This window comes from Mustelus asterias, chromosome 9 (genome assembly GCF_964213995.1).
Source record: "Mustelus asterias chromosome 9, sMusAst1.hap1.1, whole genome shotgun sequence".
Taxonomy (NCBI): Eukaryota; Metazoa; Chordata; class Chondrichthyes; order Carcharhiniformes; family Triakidae; genus Mustelus; species Mustelus asterias.
In genome coordinates, this window is record NC_135809.1 from 139,479,555 (window position 1) to 139,502,536 (window position 22,982).

Genomic DNA, 22,982 nt, shown 5'->3' on the forward strand with positions numbered 1-22,982 from the left:
TCAGTGTCTCTCTCTCTCTCCGGGTCAGTGTCTCTCTCTCTCTCTGGGTCAGTGTCTCTCTCTCTCTCTCTCTGGGTCAGTGCCTCTCTCTCTCTCTCTGGGTCAGTGTCTCTCTCTCTCTCTGGGTCAGTGTCTCTCTCTCTCTCTCTGGGTCAGTGTCTCTCTCTCTCTCTCTGGGTCAGTGTCTCTCTCTCTCTCTCTGGGTCAGTGTCTCTCTCTCTCTCTCTCTGGGTCAGTGTCTCTCTCTCTCTCTCTGGGTCAGTGTCTCTCTCTCTCTCTCTGGGTCAGTGTCTCTCTCTCTCTCTCTCTCTGGGTCAGTGTCTCTCTCTCTCTCTCTGGGTCAGTGTCTCTCTCTCTCTCTCTCTGGGTCAGTGTCTCTCTCTCTCTCTCTGGGTCAGTGTCTCTCTCTCTCTCTCTCTCTGGGTCAGTGTCTCTCTCTCTCTCTCTGGGTCAGTGTCTCTCTCTCTCTCTCTCTGGGTCAGTGTCTCTCTCTCTCTCTCTGGGTCAGTGTCTCTCTCTCTCTCTCTGGGTCAGTGTCTCTCTCTCTCTCTCTCTCTGGGTCAGTGTCTCTCTCTCTCTCTCTGGGTCAGTGTCTCTCTCTCTCTCTGGGTCAGTGTCTCTCTCTCTCTCTCTGGGTCAGTGTCTCTCTCTCTCTCTCTCTGGGTCAGTGTCTCTCTCTCTCTCTCTGGGTCAGTGTCTCTCTCTCTCTCTCTCTGGGTCAGTGTCTCTCTCTCTCTCTCTCTGGGTCAGTGTCTCTCTCTCTCTCTCTCTGGGTCAGTGTCTCTCTCTCTCTCTCTCTGGGTCAGTGTCTCTCTCTCTCTCTCTCTGGGTCAGTGTCTCTCTCTCTCTCTCTGGGTCAGTGTCTCTCTCTCTTTCTCTCTGGGTCAGTGTCTCTCTCTCTCTCTCTCTGGGTCAGTGTCTCTCTCTCTCTCTCTCTGGGTCAGTGTCTCTCACTCTCTCTCTGGGTCAGTGTCTCTCTCTCTCTCTCTCTGGGTCAGTGTCTCTCTCTCTCTGGGTCAGTGTCTCTCTCTCTCTCTCTGGGGCAGTGTCTCTCACTCTCTCTCTGGGTCAGTGTCTCTCTCTCTCTCTCTCTGGGTCAGTGTCTCTCACTCTCTCTCTGGGTCAGTGTCTCTCTCTCTCTCTCTCTGGGTCAGTGTCTCTCTCTCTCTCTCTCTGGGTCAGTGTCTCTCTCTCTCTCTCTCTGGGTCAGTGTCTCTCTCTCTCTCTCTCTGGGTCAGTGTCTCTCTCTCTCTCTCTCTGGGTCAGTGTCTCTCTCTCTGGATGAACATGTGGATGTTCAGTCGCTGTTTGCGTTGTGCGCATGCGCTTATTGACTCCGATGTTCTTACCGGAAATTCCTGCGGCTCCGAGAGCGGGACACAGACCGCGGGCCGGGGGGGAGAGGCCGGGGATCCGCGGGCCGGGGGGGAGAGGCCGGGGATCCGGGGGGAGAGGCCGGGGATCCGCGGGCCGGGGGCACAGGGCGGGGTTCCAGGGAGCAGCGTGTTCGTGTCTCGGGCGGAATCCAGTTCCTCTCACCCGGGGCTCAGAAAACGGAACAACCTCAACACGTGACCCGGAACCGGAACCTGCTGCCAATGTTGTGTCCCACGTTTGTTCATTCAGCATCCTCTGACGTCGTGCCGGGTAAAATAAAGGCCCGGATGCAGCGTGCAGTGGGGGTGATGTTCCTGTAGGGGGCGCACAGCCTGTCTGCCCAGTCATCGTAAGAAGTTTAACAACACCAGGTTAAAGTCCAACAGGTTTATTTGTTAGCAAAAGCCACTAGTTTTCGGAGCGCTGCCCCTTCGTCAGGTGGAGTGGAGAAATGCTCACAAACAGGGCACAGAGACACAAACTCAATTTACAGAATAATTACAGATTGGAATGTAGTCTTTACAGATAATCAAGTCTTGAAGGTACAAACAATGTGAGTGGAGAGAGCATTAAGCACAGGTTAAAGAGATGTGTATTGTCTCCAGCCAGAACAACCAGTGAGATTCTGCAAGTCCAGACAAGCTGTGGGGGTTACAGATAGTTTGACATGAACCCAAGATCCCGGTTGAGGCCGTCCTCATGTGTGCGGAACTTGGCTATCAGTCTGAGAAGTCTTTGGCGGGTAGGATCAAGGAAAACCCTAAAGCTTTCTATAGGTATGTCAGGAGTAAAAGAATGACTAGGGTAAGATTAAGCGGTTATTGGATAGGCACATGGAGCACAGCAGAATGATAGGGAGTAGGACAGCTTGATCTTGGTTTCAGATAAAGCTCGGCACAACATCGTGGGCCGAAGGGCCTGTTCTGTGCTGTACTGTTCTATGTTCTATGATCAGGGCCAGTCAAGGACAGGAGTGGGAAGTTGTGCGTGGAGTCTGAAGAGATAGGAGAGGCACTAAATGAATATTTTTCGTCGGTATTCACACTGGAGAGGGACAGTGTTGTTGACGGGAGTATTGAGATGCAGGCTATTGGACTGGATGAGATTGATGTTCATAAGGAGGAGGTGTTAGCAATTCTGGAAAGGGTAAAAATAGATAAGTCCCCTGGGCCGGATGGGATTTATCCTAGGATTCTCTGGGAGGCTCGAGAGGAGATTGCTGAGCCTTTGGCTTTGATCTTTGTGTCGACATTGTCTACAGGAACAGTAAGAAGTTTAACAACACCAGGTTAAAGTCCAACAGGTTTATTTGGTAGCAAAAGCCACACAAGCTTTCGAGGCTCTGAGCCCCTTCTTCAGGTGAGTGGGAATTCTGTTCACAAACAGAACTTATAAGACACAGACTCAATTTACATGAATAATGGTTGGAATGCGAATACTTACAACTAATCCAGTCTTTAAGAAACAAAACAATGGGAGATTAGTTGTAAGTATTCGCATTCCAACCATTATTCATGTAAATTGAGTCTGTGTCTTATAAGTTCTGTTTGTGAACAGAATTCCCACTCACCTGAAGAAGGGGCTCAGAGCCTCGAAAGCTTGTGTGGCTTTTGCTACCAAATAAACCTGTTGGACTTTAACCTGGTGTTGTTAAACTTCTTACTGTGTTTACCCCAGTCCAACGCCGGCATCTCCACATCATGACTACTACAGGAACAGTGCCAGAAGACTGGAGGACAGCAAATGTTGTCCCCTTGTTCAAGAAGGGGAGTAGGGACAACCCTGGTAATTATAGACCGGTGAGCCTTACTTCTGTTGTGGGCAAAGTATTGGAAAGGATAATAAGAGATAGGATAGGATAACCAGGGAAATTGAGGGACTGGTCAAAAAGAAAAGAGAGGCGTATGTTAGGTCCAGGCAGCTAAAAACGGAGGGAGCTCTGGAGGAGTACAAAGAAAGTGGGAAAGGATTAAGGAGAATCCCAAGGCATTTTATTCATACATTAGGAACAAAAGGGTTGTGAGGGAAAAAATCGGACCTCTCAGGGACAAAAGTGGGGAATTATGCTTCGAGCCCAAAGAAGTAGGGGAGATCCTAAATGAATACTTTGCATCGCTATTCACAAAGGAGAGGGATGTGTTGACTGGGAGTGTCTCGGAGGGGAGTGTTGAACCGTTGGAGAAAATCTCCATTACAAGAGAGGAAGTGTGAGGTTTGTTAGAGAATATAAAGACTGACAAATCCCCAGGGCCTGATGGAAACTATCCAAGGCTGCTCAGGGAGATGAGAGATGAAATCGCTGGGCCTCTGACGCAAATCTTTGTCTCGTCACTGGACGCAGGTGAGGTCCCAGAGGATTGGAGGATAGCTAATGTGGTCCCATTATTTAAGAAGGGTAGGAAGGATAACCCGGGTAATTATAGGCCGGTGAGCTTGACGTCCGTGCTGGGGAAGTTGTTGGAGAAGATTCTTAGAGATAGGATGTATGCGCATTTAGAAAGGAATAAACTCATTAACGAGCTGGAATTGCGGATAGCGAAGAGCATTGTCGGGCAATACAGCAGGATATAGATAGGCTGGAAAATTGGGCGGAGAGGTGGCAGATGGAGTTTAATCCTGATAAATGCGAAGTGATGCATTTTGGAAGAAATAATGTAGGGAGGAGTTATACAATAAATGGCAGAGTCATCAGGAGTATAGAAACAGAGGGACCTAGGTGTGCAAGTCCACAAATCCTTGAAGGTGGCAACACAGGTGGAGAAGGTGGTGAAGAAGGCATATGGTATGCTTGCCTTTATAGGACGGGGTATAGAGTATAAAAGCTGGAGTCTGATGATGCAGCTGTATAGAACGCTGGTTAGGCCACATTTGGAGTACTGCGTCCAGTTCTGGTCGCCGCACTACCAGAAGGACTTGGAAGCATTGGAGAGAGTGCAGAGAAGGTTTACCAGGATGTTGCCTGGTATGGAGGGTCTTAGCTATGAGGAGAGATTGGGTAGACTGGGGTTGTTCTCCTTGGAAAGATGGAGAATGAGGGGAGATCTAATAGAGGTATACAAGATTATGAAGGGTATAGATAGGGTGAACAGTGGGAAGCTTTTTCCCAGGTCGGAGGTGACGATCACGAGGGGTCACGGGCTCAAGCTGAGAGGGGCGAGGTATAACTCAGATATCAGAAGGACATATTTTACACAGAGGGTGGTGGGGGCCTGGAATGCGCTGCCAGGCAAGGTGGTGGAGGCGGACACACTGGGAATGTTTAAGACTTATCTAGATAGCCATATGAACAGAGTGGGAATGGAGGGATACAAAAGGATGGCCAAGTTTGGACCAGGGAGCGGCACGGGCCTGGAGGGCCGAAGGGCCTGTTCCTGTGCTGTATTATTCTTTGTTCTTGATTTATAATCACCTAGAAAGGAATAATTTGATGAGGGATAGTCAGCACGGTTTTGTGAAGGGTAGGTCGTGCCTCACAAACCTTATTGAGTTCTTTGAGAAGGTAACCAGAGAGGTGGATGAGGGTAAAGCAGTTGATGTGGTGTATATGGATTTCAGCAAAGCGTTTGATAAGGTTCCCCATGGTAAGCTTTTGCAGAAAATACAGACACATGGGATTGAGGGTGATTTAGTGGTTTGGATCAGGAATTGGCTAGCTGTAAGAAAACAAAGGGTGGTGGTTGATGGGAAATATTCATCCTGGAGTTCAGTTACTAGTGGTGTACCGCAAGGATCTGTTTTGGGGCCACTGCTGTTTGTCATGTTTATTAATGACCGGGATGAGGGCGTGGAAGGATGGATTAGTAAATTTGCGGATGACACTAAAGTCGGTGGCGTTGTAGACAGTGCGGAGGGAAGTGGCAGGTTACAGAGGGACATAGATAAGCTGCAGAGCTGGGCTGAGAGGTGGCAAATGGAGTTTAATGCGGAAAAGTGTGAGGTGATTCACTTTGGAAGGAGTAACAGGAATACAGAGTACTGGGCTAATGGTAAGATACTTGGTAGTGTGGATGAACAGAGGGATCTGGGTGTCCATGTGCATAGATCCCTGAAAGTTGGCACCCAGGTTGATAGGGTTGTTAAGAAGGCGTACGGTGTGTTAGCTTTTATTGGTAGAGGGATTGAGTTTCGGAGCCAGGAGGTCACGCTGCAACTGTACAAAACTCTGGTGCGGCCGCATTTGGAGTATTGCGTACAGTTCTGGTCGCCGTATTATTGGAAAGATATGGAAGCATTGGAAAGGGTGCAGAGGAGATTTACCAGATTGTTGCCTGGTATGGTGGGAAAATCGTATGAGGAAAGGCTGAGGGGCTTGAGGTTGTTTTCGTTAGAGAGAAGAAGGTTAAGAGGTGACTTAATAGAGTATAAAAGTTGGGGTCTGATGTTGCAGATGTATAGAACGTTGGTTCGGCCGCATTTGGAATACTGCGTCCAGTTCTGGTCGCCACACTACCAGAAGGACGTGGAGGCTTTGGAGAGAGTACAGAGGAGGTTTACCAGGATGTTGCCTGGTATGGAGGGGCTTGGTTATGAGGAGAGATTGGGTAAACTGGGGTTGTTCTCCCTGGAATGACGGAGGATGAGAGGAGACTTAATAGAGGTGTATAAAATTATGAAAGGCATAGATAGGGTGAACGGTGGGAAGCTTTTCCCCAGGTCGGTGGTGACGTTCACGAGGGGTCATAGGTTCAAGGTGAAGGGGGGGAGGTTTAACACAGATATCAGAAGGACATATTTTACACAGAGGGTGGTGGGGGCCTGGAATGTGCTGCCAGGCAAGGTGGTGGAGGCGGACACACTGGGAACGTTTAAGACTTATCTAGATAGCCACATGAACGGAGTGGGAATGGAGGGATACAAAAGAATGGTCTAGTTTGGACCAGGGAGCGGCACGGGCTTGGAGGGCCGAAGGGCCTGTGCTGTATTGTTCTTTGTTTGTTCTTTGCATACAAGATGATCAGAGGATTAGATAAGGTGGATAGTGAGAGCCTTTTTCCTCGGATGGTGTTGGCTAGCACGAGGGGACATAGCTTTAAATTGAGGGGTGAAAGATATAGGACAGATGTTAGAGGTAGGTTCTTTACTCAGAGAGTAGTAAGGGCGTGGAATGCCCTGCCTGCAGCAGTAGTGGACTCGTCAACATTAAGAGCATTCAAATGGTTATTGGATAAACATATGGATGATATTGGAATAGTGTAGATTAGAGGGGCTTTAGATTGGTTCCACTGGTCGGCGCAACATCGCGGGCCGAAGGGCCTGTACTGCGCTGTAATGTTTTATGTTCTATGTCTCTGCTCAGTGACTCTGCGCTGTCGTGTGTTGTGAAGGCCGCCTTGGAGAACGCTTACGCGAAGATCAGAGGTCGAATGCCCGTGACTGCTGAAGTGCTCCCCAACAGAAAGAGAACAGTCTTGCCTGGTGATTATCGAGCGGTGTTCATTCATCCGTTGTCGTAGCGTCTGCATGGTTTCGACAATGTACCATGCCTCGGGACATCCTTTCCTGCAGCGTATCAGGTAGACAACATTGGCCGAGTTGCAAGAGTATGTACCGTGTACCTGGTGGATGGTTTCTCACGTGAGATGATGGCATCTGTGTCGATGATCCGGCACGTCTTGCAGAGGTTGCTGTGGCAGGGTTGTGTGGTGGCGTGGTCACTGTACTCCTGAAGGCTGGGTAGTTTTCTGCGGACAATGGTCTGTTTGAGGTTGTGCGGTTGATTGAAGGCAAGAAGTGGGGGTGTGGGAATGACCTTGTGCGAGAACCTCTCCGGCTATGTTGAGGGCATCCTGAAACCCATTGTACAAAGAACCCCCAGCTTTTGTCACGACACTACGGACTTCCTACAGAAACTCGGCACACATGGAGCAGTTGAACCAGGAGCACTCCTCGTCACAATGGATGTCTCGGCACTCTACACCAGCATCCCCCACGATGATGGCATTGCTGCAACAGCCTCAGTGCTCAGCGCCGACAACTGCCAGTTTCCAGATGCAATTTTACAACTCATCCACTTCATCCTGGACCACAATGTATAGAATCATGTATAGAATCCTACAGTGCAGAAAGAGGCCATTCGGCCCCTCGAGTCTGCACCAACCACAATCCCACCCAGGCCCTATCCACATATCGCTACATATTTACCCACTAACCCCTCTAACCTATGCATCCCGGGACACTAAGGGGCAATTTAGAATGGCCAATCAACCTAGCCCGCACATCTTTGGACTGTGGGAGGAAACCGGAGCACCCAGAGGAAACCCACGCAGACACAGGGAGAATGTGCAAACTCCACACAGACAGCGACCCGAGCCGGGATTCGAACCCAGGTCCCTGGAGCTGTGAAGCAGCAGTGCTAACCACTGTGCTACCGTGCCGCCCATGTCTTCACCTTCAACAACCAGTTCTTCATCCAGACACACGGAACAGCCATGGGGACCAAATTCGCACCTCAATATGCCAACATCTTCATGCACAGGTTCGAATCAGACTTCTTAACCGCACAGGACCTTCAACCGATGCTATACACTAGATACATCGATGACATTTTCTTCCTTTGGACTCATGGTGAACAATCACTGAAACAACTATATGATGACATCAACAAGTTCCATCCCACCATCAGACTCACCATGGACTTCTCTCCGGAATCGGTTGCATTCTTGGACACACGCATCTCCATTAACCTCAGCACCTCACTGTACCGCAAGCCCACGGATAACCTCACGATGCTCCACTTCTCCAGCTTCCACCCTAAACACGTTAAAGAAGCCATCCCCTACGGACAAGCCCTCCGTATCCACAGGATCTGCTCGGATGAGGAGGATCGCAACAGACACCTCCAGACACTGAAAGATGCCCTCTTAAGAACAGGATATGGCGCTCGACTCATTGATCAACAGTTCCAACGCGCCACAGCGAAAAAACGCACCGACCTCCTCAGAAGACAAACACAGGACACGGTGGACAGAGTACCCTTCATCGTCCAGTACTTCACCGGAGCGGAGAAGCTACGGCATCTCCTGCAGAGCCTTCAACATGTCATTGATGAAGACGAACACCTTGCCAAGGCCATCCCCACACCCCCACTTCTTGCCTTCAAACAACCGCACAACCTCAAATAGACCATTGGCCGCAGCAAACTACCCAGCCTTCAGGAATACAGTGACCACGACACCACACAACCCTGCCACAGCAAGACGTGCCGGATCATCGACACAGATACCATCACCTCACGTGAGAACACCATCCACCAGGTACACGCTACATACTCTTGCAACTCGGCCAATGTTGTCTACCTGATGCGCTGCAGGAAAGGATGTCCTGCGGCATGGTACATTGGGGAAACCATGCAGACGCTACGACAACGGATGAATGAACACCGCTCGACAATCACCAAGCAAAAATGTTCTCTTTCTGTTGGAAACACCAGCGGTCACGGGCATTCGGCCTCTGATCTTCGCATAAGTGTTCTCCAGGGCGGCCTTCACAACACACGACAACGCAGAGTCGCTGAGCAGAAACTGATAGCCAAGTTCTGCACATATGAGGACGGCCTCAACCAGGATCTTGGGTTCATGTCACACTATCTGTAACCCCCACAGCTTGTCTGGATTTGCAGAATCTGACTGGCTGCCCTGTCTGGAGACAATACACACCTCTTTAACCTGTGCTTAATGCTCCCTCCATTCACGTTGCTTGTACCTTTAAGACTTGATTATCTGTAAAGACTACATTCCAATCTGTAATTATTCTGTAAATTGAGTTTGTGTCTCTGTATGCCCTGTTTGTGAGCATTTCTCCACTCCACCTGACAAAGGGGCAGCGCTCCAAAAGCGAGTGGCATTTGCTACCAAATAAACCTGTTGGACTTTAAGAAGTTTAACAACACCAGGTTACTGTGTTTACCCCAGTCCAACGCCGGCATTTCCACATCATTGCTGCAATTGTACAGGGCCTTGGTGAGGCCACACCTGGAGTAGTGTGTGCAGTTTTGGTGTCCTTATCGGAGGAAGGATGACCTTGCTATAGAGGGAGTACAGCTAAGGTTTACTAGGCTGATTCCCGGAATGGCTGGTCTGTCATATGAGGAGAGACTAAGTCAGTTAGGATTATATTCACCAGAGTTTAGAAGAGTGAGAGGGGATCTCGTAGAAACTTATAACATTCTAACAAGGGAAACATAGAAACTAGAAGCAGGACGAGGCCCTTCGAACCTGCTCCGCCATTCATTTTGATCATGGCTGATCATCAAATTCAATATCCTGATGCCTCCCTTCCCCCTGATCCCTTTTGCTCCAAGAACTATATCTAATTTCATCTTGAAATCAGACAACGTTTTGGCCTCAACTACATACTATAGCCGTGAATTCCACACATTCACCACCCTCTGGGTGAAGAAATTTCTCACCTCAGTTCTAAAAGGTTTACCCCTTATTCTCGCAAGGCTGAATGACCTACTCCTGCTTCTAGTTTATGTATGTTTACCTTTAACAGAGATGGTAACGAATTTCTGGATGCTTTAAATACCTTGTCTGGTAACGGTGCATTTCCATTCTCTCTCAGAATCACCCTGCAGTCATTCAGCCTGTGGCTTGTGTCCATTAAAAAAACTCAGGTTTGATTTAAAGTCCAATATTTCCAGATGTAATTTGGTGTTTTTTCCTTCATTATTATGACATGAACAATAATATCCCCCACCAAGAGTTGATTCTGCCTTTGCTATCCTCAGTGCTTTTACCAAGGGATATATAACATAGAAGTGCAGTAGGTCGAAATCAGGATGTTTTCCCTCGTGTTTGGCTTGATTCCATGATACTTTGAGGCTCAAAGTCGATATTGAAGACGCCCAGTTCCATGCCCTCCTGATTGCCTGGCACTGTACTGCCACTGCTAGTGAGTCTGCCTTGCATTGGACTGGATGGTGATGGAGCATTTTTTAAATAGAATTCCTACAGTGCAGGAGGCCGTTCGGCTGATCAAGTCTGCACTGACAAAGCATCCGACCCAGGCCCTATCCTTGTAAACCCTCATCTTTAACCATGCTAATCCCCCTAACCTACACATCTTTGGACACTAAGGTGGCCAATGCACCAAACCTGCATATCATTAGATGGTGGATGGAAACTAGAGCACCCAGAGGAAACCTATGCAGACATGGGGAGAACATACAAACCCCACACAGTCACCCAAGGCTGGAATCGCACCGAGGTTCCTGGTGCTGTGAGGCAGCAGTGCGAACCACAGTGCTATGGTGCCGCCCAATCGAGCACAAGTCTTTTTTGACTGCGTGATAGTTAAACTTTCAGCCAGTGTATTGTTCAACTCTTCTGTGGACGAGTGCATCAGTTTAGGCAAAAACCGCCACGTTTTGAGGACCTTTCAAGGCTAACTCGGTTGGGTGTGCCTTTGTCTCCAAGGATGATGCTGGTTAGGTTATCCAATACTCACAATAGCCAATGTTGTCATAGTATAAATTCTCTCCAATATCTCCAGTTTGAAAGTATAAATCTATCAAAAATAGATTGACATCCCAAATCTTTGCACGTGATGGTTCTGATAACTACCAGAAATACTGGAGGAAAAACCACAGTAACTTCAGTTCATTCTTGATTGAGTTCAATACCATAAAACTCCATCAAAATTCCAAATTTTCATTTATCACAATAATAACTTAATGAAAAGGAACACTGATTTATGGAGACAGTGCATTAATACATTAAAAAATTTAATTAGGTGCATTTTATCATGTGTTTTTACCAGAACCAATAGCACTGCATTCCAGGCCTGAATTTTTAATTAGCTCTAACTACTCAAATACGATTGAATAAAGAAAATTACAGCACAGGAACAGGCCTTTTCGTCCTCCAAGCCTGCACCGACCATGCTGTCCGACTTAACTAAAACTCCTTACCTTTCTGGGGACCATATTCCCCTATTCATGTATTTGTCCAGACGCCCTTTAAAAGTCACTATTGTATCTGCTTCCACTATCTCCCCCAGCAGCAAGTTCCAGGCACCCACCACTCTGTTAAAAAAAAACTTGCCTCGTTCATCTCCTTTAAGATGTCCCTCGCACCTTCAATCTATGCTCCCTCGTAATTGACTCTTCCACCCTGGGAAAAAGCTTTGACTGTCCACGCCTCTCATAATCCTGTCGACTTCTATCAGGTCACCCCTCAATCTCAGTGAGAACAAACCAAGTTTCTCCAACCTTTCCTCATAGCTAATGCTCTCCATACCAGGCAACATCCTGGTAAATCTTTTCTACCACATCTTTCTGGTAGTGCGGCGACCAGAATTGAGCACTGTATTCCAAGTGCGGCCTAAGGTTCTATAAAGCTGCAACATGACTTGTCAATTTTTAAACTCAATGCCCTGGCCAATGAAGACAAGCATGCCGTATGCCTTCTTGACTACCTTCTCCACCTGCATTGCCACTTTCAGTGACCTGTGTACCTGTACACCAGATCCCTTTGCCTATCAATACTCTTAAGAGTTCTGCCATTTACTGTATATTTCCTATCTTAGACCTTCCAAAATGCATTACCTCACATTTGTCCAGATTAAACTCCATCTGCCATCTCTCCGCCCCAAGTCTCCAACTGCTCTATATCCTGCTGTATCCTCAGATGGTCCATATCACTATCCGCAAATCCACCGACTTGTGTGTTGTCCGCAAACTTACTAATCAATCCAGTTACATTTTCCTCCAAGTCATTTATATATATTACAAACAGCAAAGGTCCCAGCACTGATCCCTGAGGAACACCACTCGTCACAGCCCTCCATTCAGAAACGTACCCTTCCACTGCTACCCTCTGTTTTTTATGACCGAGCCAGTTTTGTATCCATCTTGCCAGCTCACCTCTGATCCTGTGCGACTTCACCTTCTGTACCAGTCTGCCATGAGGGACCTTGTCAAAGACCTTACTGAAGTCCATGTAGACAACATCCACTGCCCTACCCTCATCAATCATCTTCATCACTTCCTCGAAAAACTCAATCAAGTTAGTGAGACACGACCGCCCCTTCACAAAAACAAAGAAAATTACAGCACAGGAACAGGTCCTTCGGCCCTCCAAGCCTGCACCAACCATGTTGCCCGACTGAACTAAAACCCCCTACCCTGCCGGGAACCATATTCCTCTATTCCCATCCTATTCGTGTATTTGTCTAAATGCCCCATAAAAGTTACTATCGTATCTGCTTCCACTACCTCCCCCGGCAGGCAGCGAGTTCCAGGCACCCACCACTGTGTAAAAAAAACTGGCCTTGTACATCTCCTTTAAACCTTGACCCTCGTACCTTAAACCTATGCTCCCAATAATTGACTCTTCCACCCTGGGAAAAAGCTTCCGACTATCCACTCTGTCCATACCCCTCAATCTTGTAGACTTCTATCAGGTCGCCCTCAACCTCCGTCGTTCCAGTGAGAACAAACCAAGTTTCTCCAATCTCTCCTCAAAGCTACTGCCCTCCATACCAGGCAACATCCTGGTACATCTTTTCTGTACCCTCTCCAAAGCCTCCACATCTTTCTGGTAGTGTGGCGTCCAGAATTGAACACTATATTCCAAGTGCGGCCTGATGAAGGTTCTATAAAGCTGCAACATGACTTGCCAATTTTTAAACTCAATGCCCTGACGTATGCCTTCTTGACTACCTTCTCCACCTGCGTTGCCACTTTCAGTGACCTGTGTACCTGTACACCCAGATCCCTCTGCCTATCAATACTCCTAAGGGTTCTGCCATTTACTGTATGTTTCCTATCTTTATTAGACCTTCCAAAATGCATTACCTCAAAGTTCTCAGGATTAAACTCCATTTTCCATCTCTCCGCCCAAGTCTCCAACTAATCTATATCCTGCTGTATCCTCTGATGGTCCTTATCACTATCCACAAATCCACCAACCTTTGTGTCATCCACAAACTTACTAATCAAACCATTACATTTTAACATAGAACATAGAACATAGAAAGCCACAGCACAAACAGGCCCTTCGGCCCACAAGTTGCGCCGATCACATCCCCACCTCTAGGCCTATCTATAGCCCTCAATCCCATTAAATCCCATGTACTCATCCAGAAGTCTCTTAAAAGACCCCAACGAGTTTGCCTCCACCACCACCGACGTCAGCCGATTCCACTCACCCACCACCCTCTGAGTGAAAAACTTACCCGACATCTCCTCTGTACCTACCCCCCAGCACCTTAAACCTGTGTCCTCTCGTAGCAACCATTTCAGCCCTTGGAAATAGCCTCTGAGAGTCTACCCTATCCAGACCTCTCAACATCTTGTAAACCTCTATCAGGTCACCTCTCATCCTTCGTCTCTCCAGGGAGAAGAGACCAAGCTCCCTCAACCTATCCTCATAAGGCATGCCCCCCAATCCAGGCAACATCCTTGTAAATCTCCTCTGCACCCTTTCAATGGCTTCAACATCTTTCCTGTAATGAGGTGACCAGAACTGCGCGCAGTACTCCAAGTGGGGTCTAACCAGGGTCCTATAAAGCTGCAGCATCATCTCCCGACTCCTAAACTCAATTTTCCTCCAAACCATGTTGCCTCTCGCTGACATGTCCACTTATTTCCAAGTGGAAGTAAATCCTGTCTCAAAAAACCCTCTCCAATAATTTCCCTACCACTGATGTAAGGCTCACTGACCTGCAATTATCTGGATTATCCTTGCTACCCTTCTTAAACAAAGGAACAACATTGGCTATTCTCCAATATTCTGGGTCCTCCCTTGCAGCCAGTGAGAACACAAAGATTTCTCTCAAGGCCCCAGCAATTTCCTCCCTTGCCCCTCTCAGTATTCTGGGGTATATCCCATCAGACCCTGGAGACTTGTCTGCCCTAATGTTTCTCAAGAACCCCAATACCACCTCCTTTTTGATCTCAACATGACTCAAACTATCTGCACACCCATCCCCAGACTCTCATCCACCAAGTCCTTCTCTGAGTTCTGATACAAAGTACTCATTTAATACCTCGCCCATTTCCTCTGGCTCCACGCATAGATTCCCTCCTCTGTTCTTGAGTGGGCCAACCCTCTCCCTGGCTACCCTCTTGCTCTTTATATATGTGTAAAAAGCCTTGGGATTTTCCTTAATCCTGCTGGCCAATGATTTTGTGACCTCTTTTAGCCCTCCTTGCTCAAGTTTCTTTCTACTTTCCTTATATTGCACACTTGCTACATGTGTTCCCAGCCTTGACAAATGCTTCCTTTTTTCTTTTTGACTAGGGTCACAATATCTCTCGTTATCCAAGGTTCCCGTAACTTGCCAAACTTGTTCTTCATCCTTACAGGAATGTGCTGGTCTCAAATTCCTATCAACTTACACTTGAATACTTCCCACATACCAGATGTTGATTTGCCCCCAATCTACATTCTTCAGTTCCTGTCTAATATTGTTGTAATTAGCCTTCCCCCAATTTAGCACCTTCTCCTGAGAACTACACTTATCTTTATCCATCAGTACATAGAAACGTAGAAAGAAACATAGAAAAACTACAGCACAAAACAGGCCCTTCGGCCCCACAAGTTGTGCCAAACATATCCCTACCTTTTAGGCCGACCTATAACCCTCCATCCTATTAAGTCCCATGTACTCATCCAGGAGTCTCTTAAAAGACCCTATTGAGTTTGCCTCCACCACCACTGACGGCAGCCGATTCCACTCGCCCACCACCCTCTGTGTGAAAAACTTACCCCTAACATGTCCCCTGTACCTACATCCCAGCACCTTAAACCTGTGTCCTCTCGTAGCAGCCATTTCCACCCTGGGAAAAAGCCTCTGACAGTCCACCCGATCTATGCCTCTCAACATCTTATATACCTCTATTAGGTCTCCTCTCATCCTACGTCTCTCCAAGGAGAAAAGACCGAGCTCCCTCAGCCTATCCTCATAAGATATGCCACTCAATCCAGGCAACATCCTTGTAAATCTCCTCTGCACCCTTTCAATCTTTTCCACATCCTTCCTGTAATGAGGCGACCAGAACTGAGCACAGTACTCCAAGTGGGTCTGACGAGGGTCTTATATAGTACCTTAAAGCTTACTGAATTGTGGTCACTGTTCCCGAACTGCTCCCCGACTGAAATGTCGACCACCTGGCTGGGCTCATTCCCCAATACCAGGTCCAGTATGGCCCCTTCCCTCGTTGGACTATCTACACACTGTTTCAAGAAGCCCTCCTGGATGCTCCTTACAAACTCTGCCCCATCCACACCCCTAGCACTAAGTGAGTCCCAGTCAATCTAGGGGAAGTTAAAATCTCCCAATACAACAACCCTGGTACTTTTGCACCGTGCCACAATCTGCCTACATCTCCCGCTGGCTGTTGGGAGGCCTATAGTAAACCCCCAACATTGTGACTCCTATTCTTGAGCTCTACCCATATTGCCTCGCTGTATGAGCCCTCCGAGGTGTCCTCCCGCAGTACAGCTGTGATATTCTCCTTAACCAGTAGTGCAACTCCCCCACCCCTTTTACATCCCTCTCTATCCCGCCTGAAACATCTGTATCCTGGAACTGCCAATCCTATCCTTCCCTTAACCAAGTCTCTATAATGGCAACATCATCATAGTTCCAAGTTCTAATCCAAGCTAAAGTCATCTGCCTTACCTGTTATACTTCTCACGTTGAAACCAATGCACTTCAGTCCACCAGACCCTCTTTGATTAGCAACCACACTCTGCCTGCTCTTTCTCCGAGTCTTACTGGCCTTACTCTGGTTCCCCTTCAGTTAATTCATCTTTGCTTTGGTTCCAACTCCCCTACCAAACTAGTTTAAATCCTCCAGTGACACTAGCAAACCTTCCGGCCAGAATATTTATGCCCCTCCAGTTTAGATGTAACCCGTACTTCTGGACTTGTACAAGAGATTGGAATGGTCCAGATATCTGAAACCTTCCTTCCTACACCAGCTGTTTAGCCACGTGTTGAGCTGCACTATCTTCCTATTTCTAGTCTCACTAGCACGTGCCGCAGAGAGTAATCCTGAGATTATAACCCGAGAGGACCTGCTTTTTAACTTTCTACCTAACTCCCTAAACTGCTGCTGCAGGACCTCATCACTCTTCCTACCTATGTTGTTAATACCATTGCTCTTTTATTTTCCTGAACAATTGTGGATCTTGATCTGTATTGGTTAATTATTATTCACTCAGGAACGGCCTATATTCAATCTCTAATCTGTTTAAATGTACCTATGCTTTACCTTGGGGTGTGGAATGGACTGCCTGCAGTGATAGTGGAGTCAGACACTTTAGGAACATTTAAGCGGTTATTGGATAGGCACATGGAGCACACCAGGATGATAGGGAGTGGGATAGCTTGATCTTGGTTTCAGATAAAGCTCGGCACAACATCGTGGGCCGAAGGGCCTGTTCTGTGCTGTACTGTTCTATGTTCTATGGGATTGGGTGACAAAGATACAGATCTTACTTTTTGATTGTTACAAGTCAGGCAGGTTCCAACATAGTTACAGTCTATCAGCACTCGGTCTAGATTCAGATGAAGTCAGCAACTGAAATAAGGGATGGAAGCCACCTAACAAACTCTCCTTCACCTCTACAAAGGCAGCTATGTAAAAACTCGTCTCAGATGAGAATCCAACACTCGCTGTCAAACGATGAACAAAAATGATCTTTAAAAAATGCTCCACTAATCATTTACCATGTTCTCTCAAGATGATAGTAGACGTTTGCCATCCTACATTAAGTGATGTTTATTTTCATTTGACTCAAATATTTTGTTCATTAAGACTCAATTGCAAAATGAGTGGTTATGTGGAGAAATGTTATGGACTTTTGCTTAGAAATCTAATTGGAAAATAATTGAGACACTTGTGCAAATTCCGCTGTAAATTGTACCAATGCAGAAGCCTATTTTAGAAGGAAAATTAAATAGAGGCCAGACACAGACCACAAAAAAACCTGAAATCATGATTCAATTTTTGTAAAAACTTTTATTTATTTTGTTTTTGTTACAGTGTGTGGTTTATTTGAGGGTACTTAAAAAAAAAATCACAATGTGCAATCACTGCCACAAAGGAGGCATTAGATTCCACTGTCAGGGACTAGTTGGATGTTACAAGTAAGGTTGCCAAGGGTACAATAATCCATGAATTCTTGTGGTATTTGTTATGATTGCTGTCTGAAATATTTCACAGTTGCACAAAAAGCCCTTCCATCAGGCATGGGGAGGGAGGGTCCAGTTTAAATCACTTCCTGAGCTGTCAGCTGAGTCGCAGTTATTATCTTTTTATTCATACCTCTGGGCCTTATCAATCCTGCCCGGCCTGCAAAATAAGACCAAAAATAAATATAATTGATCTCCCAGTCAATACTGAATATAAAATCTTCTGAGTGGAGTACAACCTGCCCAATAAAACAGCAAAATAAAAATAGGAAAATACGTGATCCACCAAAGAGTTTGGTTAAGGACTGCCACGCTGGAATTTTAGTTGTTACCCTTCAACCAGCTGGTCATACTTGAAGGACGTTTTTAAATATAACCTGGTTAAAGAATACATTTTTTTAGGAACTATGTTGCTTACACACCGATCCACTCTCTGCTTTAAAATCTAGAAACCTATTGCTTTGAGAGCACTATTAAATATTTGCCACAGCTCCTACACCATGTGCATTTCTTTTTGAGACACAGATTTTTGCTACATTAAGTAAAAGCTCTTTTAACAAGCATGAGTATTTAGGAATATTTCACATAAGAAACCACCCAAAAACAAAAGAAAACATAGTACGGTGGTGTTCTTCAGGTGCTAGGCTTTGTCACTAGAAATCTGCACGTTTTGAGATTACTCCAGCCACTAATCAGTTGAAACAACACTGATGCTAAACTCTGCAGATTATAATCTTTGAATTGTCATGAACACTTTGTTTTATTCATCAAGAAGAATGTTACAAATATAAATCTAATTGAGGGTATTTGGAGTGCAGAATAAACAGAAGTTTGTGAGATAAGAGTCAACAATGCAACAAATTGCAGACATCATTCTCAAATGTCGAAATTGAAATAAATACATTTTATTTTTATTGAACGCACAGAACGAAAACAGAACCAAGACATACATACAAACATGCAAATGAGGAATAGGCCATTTGGACCCTTTCAGCCTGCTTCACTATTTAATGATGTGTTCCAGCACAACCTCAAACAGACCATTGTCCGCAGCAAACTACCCAGCCTTCAGGAGAACAGTGACCAAGACACCACACAACCCTGCCACAGCAACCTCTGCAAGACGTGCCGGATCATCGACACAGATGCCATCATCTCACGTGAGAACACCATCCACCAGGTACACGGTACATACTCTTGCAACTCGGCCAACGTTGTCTACCTGATACGCTGCAAGAAAGGATGTCCCGAGGCATGGTACATTGGGGAAACTATGCAGACGCTGCGACAACGGATGAATGAACACCGCTCGACAATCACCAGGCAAGACTGTTCTCTTCCTGTTGGGGAGCACTTCAGCGGTCACGGGCATTCGGCCTCTGATATTCGGGTAAGCGTTCTCCAAGGCGGCCTTCGCGACACACGACAGCGCAGAGTCGCGGAGCAGAAACTGATAGCCAGGTTCCGCACACACAAGGACGGCCTCAACCGGGATATTGGGTTTATGTCACACTATTTCACATAAATATTTCTGCTTTTTTCCTCCTGAGTCTTTATCATGCGATCCTAGAATCAGAATTTATGTCACACTATTTGTAACTCCCACAGTTGCGTGGACCTGCAGAGTTTCACTGGCTGTCTTGTCTGGAGACAATACACATCTTTTTAGCCTGTCTTGATGCTCTCTCCACTCCCATTGTTTTGTTTCTTAAAGACTGGATTAGTTGTAAGTATTCGCATTCCAACCATGTAAATTGAGTCTGTGTCTTATAAGTTCTGTTTGTGAACAGAATTCCCACTCACCTGAAGAAGGGGCTCAGAGCCTCGAAAGCTTGTGTGGCTTTTGCTACCAAATAAACCTGTTGGACTTTAACCTGGTGTTGTTAAACTTTTCACTATTTAATATCATAGCTGTGAGATTGGTCTTACTGACTACCTCCGATATACTTTGACTCCCTTATTAATCAAGAAGTTATCTCCCACTGCCTCAGAAGGGTTCCAAAGACTCTCAACCCTCAGAAAAAATTCTCATCTCTGTCTTAAGTAGTGACTCATTTTTAAAGTGTCCCCACTTCTAGTCTGTCGCACAAGGGGAAATATCCTTTCAGTAGCCATTCTGCAACTATATTTTCTTATTGCTTTAGCAATGGTACCTTAGGGATAAGTAGAAACGCTTGCAGTACGTTCCATTTGTTAAAATAATCTTCAATTTGTAGCAAACTGCTTAGCTCCAGCAAGAGAGCTGGACATTTCAATTAAGTTTCAGCTTAATCAGTAAACTCCACATTGAATTAAGATCTCAATGCTTGCAGGTATCTATCTCCCTGTAGGGAAAAGCACTGCTAATATTCACAAATCAAAACCAAGGATGATCTACCCTGTAATAAGTTAGACAGGCTGAAAACAATTGATAGAAACATAGAAAATAGGAGTAGGCCATTCAGCCCTCGAGCCTGTACTGCCATTCATTTTGATCACGGCTGATCATCAAATTCAATATCCTGATTTCCTCCCCGCCCCATATCCCTCTATCCCGTTAGCTCCAAGAGCTGTATCTAATTTCTTCTTGAAATCAGACAACATTTTGGCCTCAACTACATTCTGTGGTAGTGAATTCCACACATTCACTAGATTCACTCAGTCCTAAAAGGTTTACCCCATATCCTCAAACTATGACCCTTAATTCTGGACTCCCCCACATTAGGAACATTCTGAATCTACCCTGTCTAATCCCGCTAGAATTGTATAAGTTCCTACGAAATTCCCCCTCAGTCTTCTAGACTTCAATATAATCCTAACCGACTTTCCTCATATGGCAGATTTTTTACAGAAAGTAGTGGGTGCCTGGAACTCATTGCCGGGGGAGGTAGTGGAAGCGGATACGGTAGTGACTTTTAAGGGGCGTCTTGACAAATACATGAATAGGATGGGAATAGAGGGATATGGTCCCTGGAAGGGTAGGGGTTTTTAGTTAAGTCGGGCAGCATGGTCGGTGCAGGCTTGGAGGGCCGAAGGGCCTGTTCCTGTGCTGTAATTTTCTTTGTTCTTTGACAGACCTGCCATCCCAGGGATCAGCCTGGTAAACCTTCGCTGCACTCACTCTATAGCAAGGACATCCTTCCTCAGATAAGGACACTAAAACTGCTGAGTGCTCCTTGTGTGACCTCACCAATGCTCTGTATAATTGTAGTAAAACATCCCTATTCTGATACTCTCATCCTCTCGCTATGAAGGCCAACATACCATTTGTCTTCTTTACTGCCTGCTGTACTTGCGCGCTTACTTTCAGTGACTAATGCACGAGGACACCAAGGTCTCGCTGAGTATCTACCTCTTTCAATTTACACCCACTCAAGTGATAATCCGCCTATTTTTTTGATTTGTCACATGTATAGTGAAAAGTATTGTTTCTTGTGTACTATACAAAGCATACTGTTCATAGAGAAGGAAAGGAGAAGGTACAGAATGTGGTGTTGTAGTCATAGCTAGGGTGTAGAGAAAGATCAGCTTAATGCGAGGTAGGTCCATTCAAGTCTGATGGCAGTAGGGAAGAAGCTGTTTTTGAGTCGGTTGGTACGTGTCCTCAGACTTTTGTATCTTTTTCCCAATTCTAAAAGGTAGAAGAGAGTACGTCTGGGGTACGTGGGGTCCTCTATTATGCTGGCTGTTTTTCCGAGGCAGTGGAAAGTGTAGGCAGTGTCAATGGATGGGAGTCTGGTTTGAGTGATGGACTGGGCTTCGTTCACAACCCTTTGTAGTTTATTGCGGTCTTGGACAGAGCAGGAGCCATACCAAGCTGTGATACACCCAGAAAGAATGCTTTCTATGGTGCATCTGTAGAAGTTGGAGAGAGTTGTAGTGGATATTCCAAATTTCCTTAGTCTCCTGAAAAAGTAGAGGCGTTGGTGGGCTTTCTTAACTATAGAGTCTGCATGGAGGGACCAGGACAGGTTGTTGGTGATATGGACACCTAAAAACCTGAAACTTTCAACCTTTTCTACTTCGAAGTGGATAACTTCACATTTATCCATATTATACTGCATATGCCCACTCAGTCTGTCCAAATCACGCTGAAGCATCTCTGCATCCTCCTCACAGCTCACCCTCCCATCCAACTTTGCGTCATGTGCAAATTTGAAGATAATATATTCAGTTCCCTCTTCCAAATCATTAATATATAATGTGAACAGTTGGGGTCCCAGTACAGGTTCCTGCGGAACCCGACTAGTCACTGCCTGCCAATCGGAAGAAGACCCATTTATGCCAGCTCTTTGCTTCCTATTCGCTAACCATCTTTCTAACCATCTCAAGACACATAAGAACATAAGAAATAGGAGCAGGAGTAGGCCATCTAGCCCCTCGAGCCTGCCCCGCCATTCAATAAGATCATGGCTGATCTGACGTGGATCAGTACCACTTACCCGCCTGATCCCCATAACCCTTAATTCCCTTACCGATCAGGAATCCATCCATCCGCGCTTTAAACATATTCAGCGAGGTAGCCTCCACCACCTCAGTGGGCAGAGAATTCCAGAGATTCACCACCCTCTGGGAGAAGAAGTTCCTCCTCAACTCTGTCTTAAACCGACCCCCCTTTATTTTGAGGCTGTGTCCTCTAGTTTTAACTTCCTTACTAAGTGGAAAGGATCTCTCTGCCTCCACCCTATCCAGCCCCCGCATTATCTTATAAGTCTCCATAAGATCCCCCCTCATCCTTCTAAACTCCAACGAGTACAAACCCAATCTCCTCAGCCTCTCCTCATAATCCAAACCCCTCATCTCCGGTATCAACCTGGTGAACCTTCTCTGCACTCCCTCCAATGCCAATATATCCTTCCTCATATAAGGGGACCAATACTGCACACAGTACTCCAGCTGCGGCCTCACCAATGCCCTGTACAGGTGCATCAAGACATCCCCGCTTTTATATTCTATCCCCTTCGCAATATAGGCCAACATCCCATTTGCCTTCTTGATCACCTGTTGTACCTGCAGACTGGGCTTTTGCGTCTCATGCACAAGGACCCCCAGGTCCCTTTGCACAGTAGCATGTTTTAATTTGTTTCCATTGAGATAGTAATCCCATTTGTTATTATTTCCTCCAAAGTGTATAACCTCGCATTTCTCAACGTTATACTCCATTAGCCATATCCTCGCCCACTCACTCAGCCTGTCCAAATCTCTCTGCAGATCTTCTCCGTCCTCCACACGATTCACTTTTCCACTTATCTTTGTGTCGTCTGCAAACTTCGTTACCCTACACTCCGTCCCCTCCTCCAGATCATCTATATAAATGGTAAACAGTTGCGGCCCGAGTACCGATCCCTGCGGCACGCCACTAGTTACCTTCCTCCAACCGGAAAAACACCCATTTATTCCGACTCTTTGCTTCCTGTCGGATAGCCAGTCCCCAATCCACTTTAACACACTACCCCCAACTCCGTGTGCCCTAATCTTCT

General features: G+C 46.3%; 2 protein-coding genes across 3 annotated transcripts in view; both read right to left on the reverse strand.

The window, feature by feature from the left end:
* nat10 (N-acetyltransferase 10) overlaps positions 1–1,566 on the reverse strand; it is a 209,339-nt gene extending 207,773 nt beyond the window's left edge. Inside the window, exon 1 of the mRNA XM_078221061.1 lies at positions 1,350–1,566. The gene's annotated coding sequence lies outside the window, so the exon portion shown is untranslated. The remainder of the gene's footprint in view (positions 1–1,349) is intronic.
* A 15,834-nt stretch (positions 1,567–17,400) lies between these two features.
* caprin1b (cell cycle associated protein 1b) overlaps positions 17,401–22,982 on the reverse strand; it is a 271,770-nt gene continuing 266,188 nt past the window's right edge. For both annotated transcript variants that reach the window (XM_078221064.1, XM_078221066.1), the window contains one exon: positions 17,401–17,683. In XM_078221064.1, the coding sequence (XP_078077190.1) occupies positions 17,601–17,683 (83 nt within the window). In that variant the 3' untranslated portion in view covers positions 17,401–17,600. The remainder of the gene's footprint in view (positions 17,684–22,982) is intronic.